The following is a 13,958-nucleotide window of genomic DNA, read 5'->3' as shown; positions in this document are numbered from 1 at the left end:
TTGTTATCAACACTACGCAATCAGCCTCCGGACTCTGTTCCTAGGCGTTGGTGTGCGTGTGTTATCTTCTGGAAATCCTTCATTCTCCTTCTTGGAGAGCGGACCAGCTACACAATTATCTTCTGGATCACATTTCCTGGTTTTCACCTTCAGTGTCACCTGTATCTCTTCTTTGTTTCTACTTCTCCAGTGATGACAGGTGCAGACATGCACAATGTAAATGTTGATGTCCTCATAACGCCTTCTTCCTGGTAAAGTGAAGCGCGTGGGTTCCAAGAAGTAACTAGTGCAGTGACACTTTCTGAATGTAGCAGTTCCTCTTCCTATTTTCAACATGGTTTCTCTAACCACACAACGCCTCCCTTTCATGTCCTCTTTGGGATTCCCTTCACGGTCCACTTCTCAGTCTGTCTAGTTGTATTTAGAACACTTTCCTATAAGAGACCTTTTTTTTTTAATATCAATGATATCTAATTTGCGGATTGATGGCCCTGTGGTAAGACTCATACTGTATATTTTGTTCAGAAACTGCTGGCCGAGATTGAATGTGATAAACTTTGATCGTTATTGTTAGATACTTGTGGAACATCGTCATAGTAGCTCTACTAAATGGTTCATGATGGTGCATTATTACATCATGTGAAAGGAACGTTCTAGATGACTAGAACCGCATGGTGTGGTTCTGGGTCTGCTTTAGGGCTCTGCTTTCTTCTGTTCTGTAGTTAGTGAGCTCATTCGACAGGTACTTCACTGTAACATTGTACTGTTTCACTCACAGTGTTTAGGAGAAATAGCCGCGGGAAGAGAGAGAACGAGAGAGAGAATAGAACCCAAATCAGAATCAGTTAGACTAAATGAGGTGAGCAAAGTATACCCATCAGGTTTCTACTTCCAAATGAATCTCTGAAGTGTGCTTTGTACAGACTGAGTAAATACATGCACTACATAGAGTACATGTAATGGACCTGTTATTGGAACAGTTAATAACAGGGTTCCACAGAAAGGGGTCAGTACTACAGTACTGTACATGTCAACATGGTGGCGTGTCAGATTGGTTAGATCACAAGACCCTGTCTGATCAGATACTATTTAGAGCTTCATATGGGCCACATGGCGGTCATGTCGCCATTTCCTGTGGCTGTGAGGGAAGGTCTCCGTGGCCTGTCTGTCTGAGTCTGGGTCTGGGTTTGAGTGTGTTTGGATTTGGGTTTGGGTGTGGCTGTGGGTGTGTCTGGGTTTGAGTGTGTTTGGGTCTGGGTTTGGATGTGTTTGGGTTTGGGTGTGGGTCTGGGTTTGGGTGTGTTTGGATCTGGGTGTGGGTGTGTCTGGGTTTGGGTGTGTCTGGGTTTGGGTGTGTTTGGGTCTGGGTTTGAGTGTGTTTGGGTTTGGGTTTGAGTGTGTTTGGGTTTGGGTTTGAGTGTGTTTGGGTCTGGGTTTGAGTGTGTTTGGTTCTCGGTTTGGGTGTTTGGGTGTAGGTGTGTTTGTGTCTGGGTTTGGGTGTGTTTGGGTGTGTTTGGGTCTGGGTGTGGGTGTGTTTGGGTCTGAGTTTGGTTGTGGGTGTATTTGGGTGTGGGTGTGTTTGAGTGTTTTTGGGTTTGGGTGTGTTTGAGTGTGGGTGTGTTTGGGTTTGGGTTTGAGTGTGTTTGGGTCTGGGTTTGAGTGTGTTTGGGTCTGGGTTTGAGTTTGTTTGGGTCTGGGTTTGGGTGGGTGTGTTTGGGTTTGGGTTTGAGTGTGTTTGGGTCTGGGTTTGAGTGTGTTTGGGTCTGGGTGTGTTTGGGTCTGGGTTTGAGTTTGTTTGGGTCTGGGTTTGGGTGGGTGTGTTTGGGTCTGGGTTTGGGTGTGGGTGTGTTTGGGTCTGGGTTTGAGTGTGTTTGGGTCTGGGTGTGGGTGTGTTTGGGTCTGGGTTTGAGTTTGTTTGAGTCTGAGTTTGGTTGTGGGTGTATTTGGGTGTGGGTGTGTCTGGGTGTGGGTGTGTCTGGGTGTGGGTGTCTGTACATGTCGGACTACATACCGCCTGGCTAGCTGACATTAGACGGTCATACACTGTTGCTTCGTTCCACTGTTCATACTAACGTAACACTTAGTACGCATGCCCAGTACATTGATTCATTCTACGCAGTGGGCTACTGTGGATTTTGGGAGCAGAGACAGTATAAGCCTTTGGGTTGCTACTTGTGGTGTGTGCTCTACCAGGCAGAAGGTTATCTCTCTTTTATCCCGGTTGTCTCCTGCTACGGCTGCTGCTGCCTATTGAGTGGATGACCGTTAGGCCTATAGTTATTTGATTGACATGATGGACAATGGAAACTCGAGCACGGGTATAGACAGCAACAACCGGGAAAGACAGGAGAGTAAGCCTTGTATTTTATGTAAGAGCTTATATAAACACTGCTTTTGCTTAAGGATAGCTAAATATAAACTCGAACACTCTCAAAGCAGTCAGACATGTAAAAATAGCCACAACGTGATTGCACAGAATTAATTCTCCTTGTGTGTGGGTTTCTTGTATGTGTGTGTGTGTGTTTCTTATTTGACCCCTTCCTCATCTTCTCTCCCAGTTAACCGCTAGTGAATTTACTGTCTTGCTCTGAGGCAGTACAGCACAGTACAAAGAATGCAGTGAGTGTCTGAGTCAGTGAGGATAAGCAGAGACAGGGTGGGGACTAGGGAGACTCAGACAGACTGGGTGTATCGCCGTGATGTTATTCAGTCCCCCCCATCAACATGGCAACTGAAGGGACAAGTTGAGGGGCAGATTGAGGCTGGCATCACGTTATGGCGAATAGCCGTCCCATTCAAGGCCCAGCTGCCTGTGGAGGGCGAGGAAACACAAGACACGCACACTGGCATCTCTGTCACTGGCGTTATGGCTGTGATGCTGACAAGGACTCTCTCTGTGCTGCCTGCTACTGCTGCAGAGGGATGAAGACCTTGGTTAGCGATGCCTCCTGTTTCTCTCTCCACTCTCCTACTGCCTCTCTTCCTCTCCTTTCAAAACCAGCCAGTCTGTGTGTGTGAGTGGTCGTCCTTTAGCTACCAATTGTCTTGATGGCATTACCTCAACACTCCACACGTCGGCAAGCTTTCAGCCTCTTGAAAAGGGAAAAAAGGGAAAATAACATCCCTCCCTCCCGTGGTATAAAGAGAGGAGTAGTGATGTCAGAATCACTGAATCGCCTGGACTGTGTTCAGCTGGCTCTGTCAGGAGTATGCAGAGGGGAACGGTTTGTGTGTGTGTGTGGACATTCTCCAGAACCACTCTGAAAACCTGGAACCCTGTGAGCCTTTTTCCACCTGGGTCCTGTGTTTTCAGCTTTTCCAGGTTTTTGTCAGAATGCAGCAGCAGCAGCAATAGGCAACTGCTGCCTTGCTTCCCCCGCCTATGGAAAGTGAGAACTGAATGGGGAAACTGTGTTTTAAAAATATAAGTCACCACCACACACCCTTACTCTCTGTTCTCCCTCTCTGCCAGCTGAGGAGCCTGAGATTCCTGCCAAGAACAACATGGCCTGACGTCACCCTCCAAATAAGGATATTCCACTTCACTTTTACTATCTGAGGGAGACGGAGAGAGACAAATAGGGAGGGATAGAGGGATAGAGAGAGAGGGCGAGAGGGAAAAAGAGAGAGAGAGAGAAAGAGAGAGAGATAGTCCCCTCCTCCCCATTCATTCATACACACAGACAGGAGACGAGTAATATACTCTGCTAGCTAACTGTTTGTCAGCTCAGTGCACGTACAGTAGAGTGGTGTCTCGATTACCCTTCTCCGCACAGTCACAGAGCGGGCTCTCGCTCTCATTCATTCACAATCTCTCTCTCGCTCTGTTCCGCGCTGTCTCGCTCGCTCTCTCTCTCACTCCGTCTCCCAGCCTCTCTTACTCACCCTCTTTCTGTCAGATGTGGAGGGGAAACCACCTACCACCAGGTAAAGGACAATGATATTCTCTAACCATTTAGTGTTCATAGCTGTGTTTTATTCCACATTGTTCATTTACTGGATTATTGCCTGGTTATTGCTGTGTGTGTGTGTGTGTGTGTGTGTGTGTGTGTGTGTGTGTGTGTGTGTGTGTGTGTGTGTGTGTGTGTGTGTGTGTGTGTGTGTGTGTGTGTGTGTGTGTGTGTGTGTGTGTGTGTGTGTAGGGATTCGGTGATTGGTTTCCATGTGTGTTGTTTGTCCGTCCATGCTCCAGCACTCTGTCAGAGACAGAGTGTCCAGAGACCCCTGGGCCTCAAACACACACCTGCTCGTGCGCGCATGCAGGCGCACACACACAGACACACAGCCCTGGGAATGTCAGCGTTGCGCGTGTGATGCCCCCAGGGCTCTACTTTCCTGTCTCTGACAGACTGCTGATGAAGCTACGGTCGGTTTCTGACTAAATGCCCTGATAATAGTGTTCCTGGGATAATGTAACAAAGGAACAGGGAAAGAGAGAGTGAAAGAAAGATGGAAAGGAAGAGAGAGAGGGAAGGATGGAGAGAAAGAGAGAGAGAGCTAGAGAGCTAGAGAGAGAGAGATAGAAAGAGCTAGAAAGAGAAAGAGAAAAAAAGAGAGAACTGGCAGAGACAAAAAAGAGAGATCATCTTGAAATAATACATTATGTCTGGGAGAGAGAAATGGAGGGAATGTTTTGTGTTATTGGAAAACATTTCTTGTTACATAAGTCACAACAAAGAGTGTTTGTAAAACACTTGTTTGGTGACAAGAAATCTAAAATTAACAAATGTTCTTTGACAAGTTAATTTCATTTTGCAGAGTATCACGGTGCTGTTATTGCTGTTTCCTTTTTTTGTGAAACATGAATGTCTAAATGTATTTTCAGATTTCTTTATTCTATTTTGTATTTACTATGGTGTCTTAGTTCTCCGTCGTTATCTCAAGAACTGAATCATATTCTCAGTTTCTCTTCTGGTGGGATACATGTCTGTAGACCTGGGATTAATGCCAGGTATTGATTTTTGGATTTGTACCATTTTTTGTCCAAAGAGATACGCTTTGTGGGAGAGAGGCATCTCAGTTGGCTTTCTCGCTCTCTCTCTGCATCTCTCTCTCCATCTCTCGCTCTCTCCCTCTCTTTCTCTTTCTCTCCATCCTTCTCCCTCTCTCTCTTTCTTTTCCTTTCCATCTTTCTTTCACTCTCTCTTTCCATCTCTCCCTCTCTCAGTGAGGATGCTGGGAGATATATTTAGCTCTCCTTCCCTCCATCTGCTGTGCGTGGTTTAGGGGCGTCGCCATAGCAACCACCGCTGGGTGCATATTGGTACGAGAGGAGGGAAATTTATTGGATTTTTAAAAAAGCGTTTTCAACTCAAATAAATTCAGTTATGTGTCACAATTTTTTTTTTGAAAATGTAGGAGACTAGATGTGGTACTAACCCAGTTTACTCTCCTTGGCAATGAGAATGAGATGCCATTTCTAGTGTTTGAACGAGATCTTAGAAAAGATATGGCTGTGTGTTATGGAGTTTAAGGACTGTGTGAGATATTAGACTGAATATCAGGTAGATCAGGCTGCTGCCTATAACAAGCATGTTTTTGAAAATGACCTGCTTCTCTGAGCCCATGCAATAACTGTGAGACGCCAACACCTGACGACAAGCAAAATGTATACACACAATGAACACACTCCACTTGTTTGACAATTTGCACCACTCACACTTGTTCCAGATTTAACAGAAGAATGTCACCTTTCTCAAAGTCTAAATGAATCTCTTACTGTAGAAAGCTCGACTCTTTGCTAGTCCTCACATGAACCATTTTGTAGTCTCTTAGTCCACCTGCAGTACAGTACCTGTCTGACCTACATTCCATCATCCACTCTTGAAATGCACTCTAGACGTTGTCCTGGACACTGATGTACATGCCAGATAAACACCTAACTCACTGACAGACCATACAGTTGTACTGTCTTCTATTACTAAGGGCATTTGGAAACATAATTAAAATGACTGGCCCAAAAAACTTTACATTTAACTATTTAGTTTATCACAGTAGCATACCGTCAGTAAAATGCTACTATATAAGAGAGTTCTACAGTACTACTGTAAAAATGGCAACATGTCATTAGTTGTTTCATATTGACCAGCAGCTAGCACCTCCTGTGGTTTTTCCCTCTTCCGGAGGAGCTTGGGTGTAGGCCGCAACCAGCTGATCAGTGGCTCTGTTCAAATACCATCCTAGCATACTCCCTAGTAAGAAGCAATGTATTGGGAATGCATTCTAGGTAGTACTGTAGTGTGGATATTGGAACGTACCTAGTGTGTGGGATGAACGGGTTGTTGCTACAGTGCAGTATGTTGGCGCAGAGAAAGTAGAGGGAGTTAAAAAAAAATGTGAAGTGCTGCGTGCCCTCTTTGCTAGGAAAGCCCCTAAACAAGATCTGGTGAAACCAATTACCTTCAGAAGTCACATAATTAGTTAAATAAAGTCCACCTGTGTGCAATCTAAGTTTCACATGATCTGTCACATGATCTCATTATATATACACCTGTTCTGAAAGGCTCCACAGTCTGCAACACCACTAAGCAAGGGGCACCACAAAGCAAGTGACACCATGAAGACCAAGGAGCACTCCAAACAGGTCAGGGACAAAGTTGTGGAGAAGTACAGATCAGGGTTGGGTAATATTTGTTTTAATCAGAAACTTTGAACATCCCACGGAGCACCATTAAATCCATTATCAAAAATTGGAAAGAATATGGCACCACAACAAACCTGCTAAGAGAGGGCTGCCCACCAAAACTCACAGACCAGGCAAGGAGGGCATTAATCAGAGATTCAACAAAGAGACCTAAGATAACCCTGAAGGAGCTGCAAAGCTCCACAGCGGAGATTGGAGTATCTGTCCATAGGACCATTTTAAGCCATACACTCCACAGAGCTGGGCTTTATGGAAGAGTGGCCAGAAAAAAGCCATTGCTTAAAGAAAAAAATAAGCAAACCCGTTTGGTGTTCTCCAAAATGCATGTGGCAGACTCCCCAAACACATGGAAGAAGGTACTCTGGTCAGATGAGACTAAAATTGAGCATTTTGGTCATCAAGGAAAACACTATGTCTGGTGCAAACCCAACACCTGTCATCACCCCGAGAATACCATCCCCACAGTGAATCATGATGGTGGCAGCATCATGCTATGGGGATGTTTTTCATCTGTAGGGACTGGGAAACCGGTCAGAATTGAAGGAATGATGAATGGCGCTAAATACAGGGAAATTCTTGAGGGAAACCTGTTTGTCTTCCAGAGATTTGAGACTGGGACGGAGGTTCACCTTCCATCAGGACAATGACCCTAAGCATACTGCTAAAGCAACACTCGAGTGGATTAAGGGGAAACATTTAAATGTCTTGGAATGGCCTAGTCAAAGCCCAGACCTCAATCCAATTGAGAATCTGTGGTATGACTTAAAGATTGCTGTACACCAGTGGAACCCATCCAACTTGAAGGAGCTGCAGTAGTTTTGCCTTGAAGAATGGGCAAAAATAGCTAGATGTGCCAAGTTTATAGAGACATACCCCAAGAGACTTGCAGCTGTAAATGCTGCAAAAGCTGGCTCTACAAAGTATTGACTTTGGGGGGGTGAATAGTTATGCACGCTCAAGTTTTCTGTCTTTTTGTCTTATTTCTTGTTTGTTTCACATAAAAAAATATTTTGCATTCTCAAAGTGGTTGGCATGTGTAAATCAAATGATAAAACCCCCCCATAAATCAATTTTAATTCCAGGTTGTAAGGCAACAAAATAGGAAAAATGCCAAGGGAATACTTTCGCAAGCCACTGTATATTATCCTCATGAGAAACAGAGATGATACAAAGCTAAGATGAAGAAGATTGTTTGTATTTGGCTGCCTGGCGTTTAGAAATCTTTAACTACACCAGTTAGAGTTTTGGAGCCATTTTGTTTGGAGCCATTAGGTGTATGAAAGTAAATATTTATTAAAGAACATATTATTTAGTGAAATTGATATTACTTCATGGGCTTTCAGTGACTTGCTATCATTGGAGAAGTCTGCTTGTTTGACAGTGTAAAGTTAGAATAAGGAGAAATTGGAAATCAAATGTGTTATTGTAGATGAGTATTTGACTAAATGACGGTAGTGTCTTTTTTTCACAGCTGAATGATGTAACCCACTTCCCAATAGGAGAGATGTTGGTGTTATCTCATGGTGGTATCTATCTGCAGACTACACCATCAGGGAGTAAGTGTTGGTGTTATCTTGCGGTGCTATCTATCTACAGACTACAACATTTGCATTTGGCCTAATTCTTTTTAGCTAGAGTTAGCAGCTGGGGTTGGGAGACTTTGGGGGCATCTGGATGAATGAAACTATTGACTCTTCTGGCTGCAACAAAAGCTCATGAGTTGGGCAATCAAAAGGAAAAGTCATCTTGTCTTGGGATTGTGATCCCTGAGAAACACGTAGTAGCTTATGTTTGAGCAATGCACACGGCTGATTGGGAACTATTCAAGGGGCTATTGTTTGCAGAATCTGAAAATGGATGCTATGACTTGGAGCGTTTTTTCATAATAAATAGTCAGGTAAATTAGATGTTTTTGTAGCCAGATTCCAAATCACAGATTGGTAACTAACACCTACATTTTAGGTGTACAGTTTTGAACTTTTGAAGTAGACTTCTTTCTGCATTGAATAACTTTCTATATCATGCTAATGTTTGTTGTTGTTATTGTTGACGAAGTGAAACTGGTCGCTATGAGAAATGTTCCCCTTTAATACGACCAAACCCCAAGCTTTGTTTCCAACTTGATCATCCATCATCCATCTCGATGAAATAAGTGATTAAAACCTTGCTTTTTAGCTCTTTGGTTCCCTCCTTTCGACAGTAATGTTTTTAGATCATAGTGGGCGGAGAGAGACTGTTTCTGCCATCTGTCTTCATGATGTCATTTCATTTGGTGTCTGTGTGTCCATGTGTGCGCACTGTGTGTCCATGTGTGCGCACTGTGTGTCCATGTGTGCGCACTGTGTGTGTGTGAAAAAGAGAAAGAAGGAGAGATAGAGACTACCTCTCAGGTGGGTCTGTCTATCAGTTACCTAATCTTTTCTTTTTTCTTCTTTCAGGTCCTCTTGAGTGAGGACACAGACATCCAACAAAAAGTCCTGAAAACTGGATCTGAAGACGTGAAGGCCTGACACAAGGACGGGTTCAACCCAGTATCTGAATACCGGACAACAGGGACTATCTGAGGGGACTGGCTCAGAGACTCAGAGGGCAGAGTTGTTTATTCTGGGAGTCAACAGAGCTCCGAGATGGGAAGCTTCTTTGGCTCAGGATGGAAAAGGACTTCCTCATTACCGCATGACAATTCACAGTTGTTGCCCAGGATCCGTTGAATGAATGGCTTGACTGGAGTAAGTACTAAGTATGAGTACAGACACCCTGAAATCCAGTACAAGACAGATATAACTAAGGAACAAAATAGTCATCATACATCAATCCTAGAGTCCGTTGAATGAACAGGCTTGACCTGTGTGGCCTGCCTCAGGCGGAGGGATCCCAGGTGTCTACCTGAGGTTTTTGTTCCGTTTTATGGAGGCGTTGCACAGCTGCAGCCACTTGCCGACTGGGGAGCAGTCCAGAGGTCATGACCAGCCTCAGCCAGGAGAGTCTGCTCTGCCTCTCCCAAACCCTGAGCCTCCCAAATCTCCCTCCTCCCAGAACCACGAACCACAGACACAACAGACTCACTCCAAACAAGGAGGCCCTCAACATCAACAACACCACAAACTGCCTAATAAGAGGGAGCGCAAGCGTCTCCGGCATCAGAGGCAAAGCGTTGATTCAGACACCCCACTGTCGGAAGAGGTTAAGCATGCAAAGGCAGAGGCAACACCGACTAGAGTGTCTCGGACCCCGTCTGGGGGGACCGCGGCAACTCCCTCCTTATCAACCACCTCCACCCAGTCTACAGAGGCTCCTGCCACAGAGGAGAAGCAGGAGGGCACCCTGAAGCAGAAACGGGAGCATAAGCCTGGAAAACCTGGGAAATATGTGTGTTCTTACTGCGGCCGTGCCTGTGCCAAGCCCAGCGTCCTGCAGAAACACATCCGCTCCCACACTGGAGAGAGGCCCTACCCCTGTGCTCCCTGCGGCTTTTCTTTCAAGACCAAGAGCAACCTCTACAAGCACCGGAAGTCCCATACCCACAGGGTGAAGGCCGGCCTCGCCTCTGGAGAGCCCAGTGCTTTAGAAGAACCAATGCCAGTGTCAGAAGATGAAACCAGACAGCCATCGTCTGCTGCCTCCTCTAACTTGGAGAGACATGGCAGTGTAGCCAATGAGAAGACCCAAGAAGACACAGAGAGGTCTACAGAGCAGTCCAGCGGGATGGACAACTCCTACGCCGTCAAGAAGAGGCTGGCCATGCGTTTGAGCCGAGGGAAACGTGGCCCTCTAGGCTCGTCTGACTCGATCAGTTCCTCGTTGGGTATGGCGAGTATAGGGAGTAGAGGCAGCACAGAGTCTGGCTATTTCTCTCGCTCTGAGAGCACTGAGCAGTCGCAGGACATCCCACCCAACGCAACAAGTGCCAAAAGCTACGCAGAGATCATCATGGGGAAATATGGCCGTCTGGGCCACCTCCAGAGGATGTCCCGGCATCAGGACCAGCAGCCTTCTGGAGGCCAGGGACAGCAGGAGAAGAGCAGTCCGTTCACAGTGCCCAAGAAGCAGGTCATTGACCACATCACCAACCTCATCACCATCAACGAGGCTGTGGTGGACACAAGTAAGATAGACAGCGTTAAGCCCAGGAGGTTCTCTCTGCCTAGGAGAAGTAGCAATGAGTCTAACTCCAAGGTTTCTCTATCTCTGAAAGAGCCACCGGTAGTCCACCACAGCACCAAAAACCCTGGAGACCTAGGGTTTAAGAGCAGTGGTTCCATCACTATGGGAGTTCCGTGTGAGAAGTTCCATCATCACCAGTCACTACACGTGGATTCAACTGCAGGCCTGTCATCCACTTCTATGGCTCCTCTTCTGAGAAGCCTCTCTATGCCCTCTGCTGCTAGTTCAACTGATGCCTCCTCTAACGTCTTCCCACGAAACTTCCGCCTTAGCCAGTCTTTCGATGAACGGTCTGAAACACAGTCTCGCCGCACTGGGATGCTACGACGCCAGCCTGCTATCGAACTACAACCCGGTGCTGAATTCACTAAAGAGGAACATAGTTTACACAGTAGCTCCAACACACTCTACAATCACAATATGTCCATCGTGCCTCCTGATCACAAGCAGTGTCAACCAGAGCCATACAAGTGTGAGTCCTGTGGCATTGGATGTAAGAACTGGGAAGGTTATAAGGCACACAAGAGAAGTCTTTGTATAGCACGACTTCCCCAAGAGAGTCTTGATACAACAATATGCCAGCTGGACCGTTCACAGTTGATACACTATCCGATTAGTAAACCAGGGGCTTTGGCAATGCGCAAGAGAAGGAAAGAGGAGAGTTTTGAATCTGATGATCCATCCTCTCCTGTGTCTTTATCCATACCCACCTTCTCCACATCGGTGCAAGGCAGAGACAGAAAAAGTGTAGCATGCAGTAGAAACTCATGGCCATGGGTAGAGCAGGATCGGGGAGACATATCAAAATGTTTCTCAGTGATTCAGCATACTAGTTCATTTGAGAAACAGGACCCATTGTTTACAGACAGTCAAGGTAAAGAGGAGGCACATTTTAGTTTTCCATCTCATGAGGATGTGTCTCAGAAACAACCGCAGGAACACTCGTCCAAACCAACACCTCGCAAACTGGTGCGCCAACACAATGTTCAAGTCCCGGAGATATTCGTCACTGAGGATTCCAACACCAATGTTATTGAGTCTGTTCAGACACAGTCAGAAACAGCATCCATAATGCCTAAACAGACTGAAAGGACAGACGAGTTCCAGTGGCCACAGAGGAGCCTCACCCTGTCTGGGGTCCCCATCGAGAAGCTGCCCCCAAAGAAGAAACGTATCCGTCTGGCCGAGGCCGCCCAGTCTTCAGGGGAGTCCATGTCCAGCTTTGACTCCATCTCCCTGCCTCGCAGCCCCAGCCAGGACAGCTGTGCATCCCACGCATCTAGCCGCTCTGCATCCTTCGAGGAGTCCACCAGACCTGGAGACATGGAGACCCTGGCTGGGACACCGTTGAGGAGGTCTAGGGCCCCTAACATGTTGACCGTCCCAGGGCTGCATCTTCACAAAAGGGAGATGCGGCGGTCGGTCTCAGAGCAAGCACCTCACGACCCACAGCAGCAGTCTGTCCTGATGGCGATGTTGGAGATGCGAAGCAAGTCCTTTGACTACAGCAGTTTGTCCCCTGAGCGCTCCGCGGCCGGCTGGAGTGACAGACGCAAATGTCTCCTCATGAGACACACTGTGGTCAAGGACCCAGAGGAGGAGCAGCCTGCCAAACCTGCAGAACTAAAGCGGAACCCCAGTCCCTCCATTTCTGCCAAACACACAGCACTAAAGGTGAACAATCCTTCTCACTGCAGCCCCAGTCCTGACCCTGTCAGTCCCAGCACTTCTTCCAGACTAAGCCCAGGTCCTCGACACCTTAGTGTAACTGCTGGTTCCCCTCTGTCAGGCGAACCCACATCATGTAACCCTGTACAAACTCTTTGCCAAGAGCCCCCCTCACAATGGAAACTGGGTCAAAGTATTAATTTGACTGGACATTGCTCTGAAGTCCTACCCTCAAAGAACTCTGTAGAATCTCCTGACCCCCTCCAGAGGGTAACCCCATCACCTCCCTGTTCAGGGAAACCTCTAATTATCTCCCTCCGTCCTGTCCACACCTACATCCATCCTGCCCAACCCCAACCCCGCCCTGTCTACCCTTCCCACTCCCTCCCCACCCAGTGCCGATTAGGGATAGCTAGGGCCCACTACCTTCCAATGTCCACAGGCCTGAAGCTGGAGATCCCAGTCCCAACGCACATTCATGATGGACATTCAGAGTTTGTAACACATCCTCCGCAGATACTTCACCCTCACCCTAACATCTCACGTAGCCCAGAGTTACTCCGGCCCTCTATATCACCAGCAGTAGCAGTAGTCCGGCTACAGGCAGACACCAACACCCTAGCCAGTGCCATATACACCACTCTGTCCCAAACCACAACATCTAGGTCCCAGGAACCTGTGTGTTCTGGGTTAAACAGTGGCAATAGAAATTCCCCAATGCCTGAACATAACAGCCACCTGGTCATGACTCTGCCTATAAGTAGCAAGATGTTGTCTGAGACTCTGTTACCAGTCAGCCAGTTGGCTCTGCCTCCAGGCAACCACTTGGCTTTGCCTCTGCCTTCGGGCAGCCAGTTGTGGTCTGATGAGGGCTGTAGATCTTCGGGCTCAGGGAGCAACAAGCGATTGTTATCCCCTTCAAACAGTGTCGATTTCAGCCCTGAGTCCAAACAGCAGCAGAAACGAGTGAAGGAGGAGGAAGAAGAGGAGAGTTGTGTAGGAAACGTAATCGTGGAAACATCCACAAAAGAAGAAAAGGTTGTGGTTCCAACATGTTTACCTAGGGTGTGTACTCCAATAAGTCAAGAAAGATCTTCATATCCGACCCTCCAGTCCACCACCTCTCATAGCTGGTGTTATCTGAACTACGTCAAGCCAAATCCTTCCACCTCCACCTCGACTGACCACCAGCCCTCAGTGTACTCCTCTTGGTCTACCAGCGAGTATGACCCCAACCCTCCAGGCCTCTCCAGCAAGACAGCCCTGTCCCTGTTGGACTGCAAGCAGAGGGTCTGCCCCACCATCTACACCATGTCTCCCATGTCATCCACCCCGGCAGAGACCCCACCAGAGCCCACCGACATGAAGACGCCATGCCATTCTGAGGTAAAGAGACTTTACTGGAGGCCTCCTCATAGAAAGGTCAATGTGAAATTTGCAGTACTGCATGTATTTATTTAGCCTTGTCCCATACTGCAATATG

The 13,958-nt window shown here is 47.0% G+C and overlaps 1 protein-coding gene across 5 annotated transcripts in view; it reads left to right on the top strand.

Moving 5' to 3' along the window:
* LOC129820030 (transcription factor HIVEP3-like) overlaps window positions 1-13,958 on the top strand; it is a 38,413-nt gene that overhangs the window by 12,610 nt on the left and 11,845 nt on the right. For 2 of the 5 annotated variants that reach the window (XM_055876834.1, XM_055876835.1), the window contains exon 2: window positions 9,082-13,861. In XM_055876834.1, the coding sequence (XP_055732809.1) occupies window positions 9,551-13,861 (4,311 nt within the window). In that variant the 5' untranslated portion in view covers window positions 9,082-9,550. Of the gene's footprint in view, window positions 1-3,411; window positions 3,928-8,114; window positions 8,200-9,081; window positions 13,862-13,958 lie in introns of those variants that run through there. The other 3 variants (XM_055876833.1, XM_055876836.1, XM_055876832.1) reach the window with 3 other exon arrangements.

The sequence above is a fragment of the Salvelinus fontinalis genome, chromosome 22, assembly GCF_029448725.1.
Source record: "Salvelinus fontinalis isolate EN_2023a chromosome 22, ASM2944872v1, whole genome shotgun sequence".
NCBI lineage: Eukaryota > Metazoa > Chordata > Actinopteri > Salmoniformes > Salmonidae > Salvelinus > Salvelinus fontinalis.
Note: the sequence above shows the minus strand (reverse complement) of the source record. Positions and strands in the feature narration are given on the sequence as shown.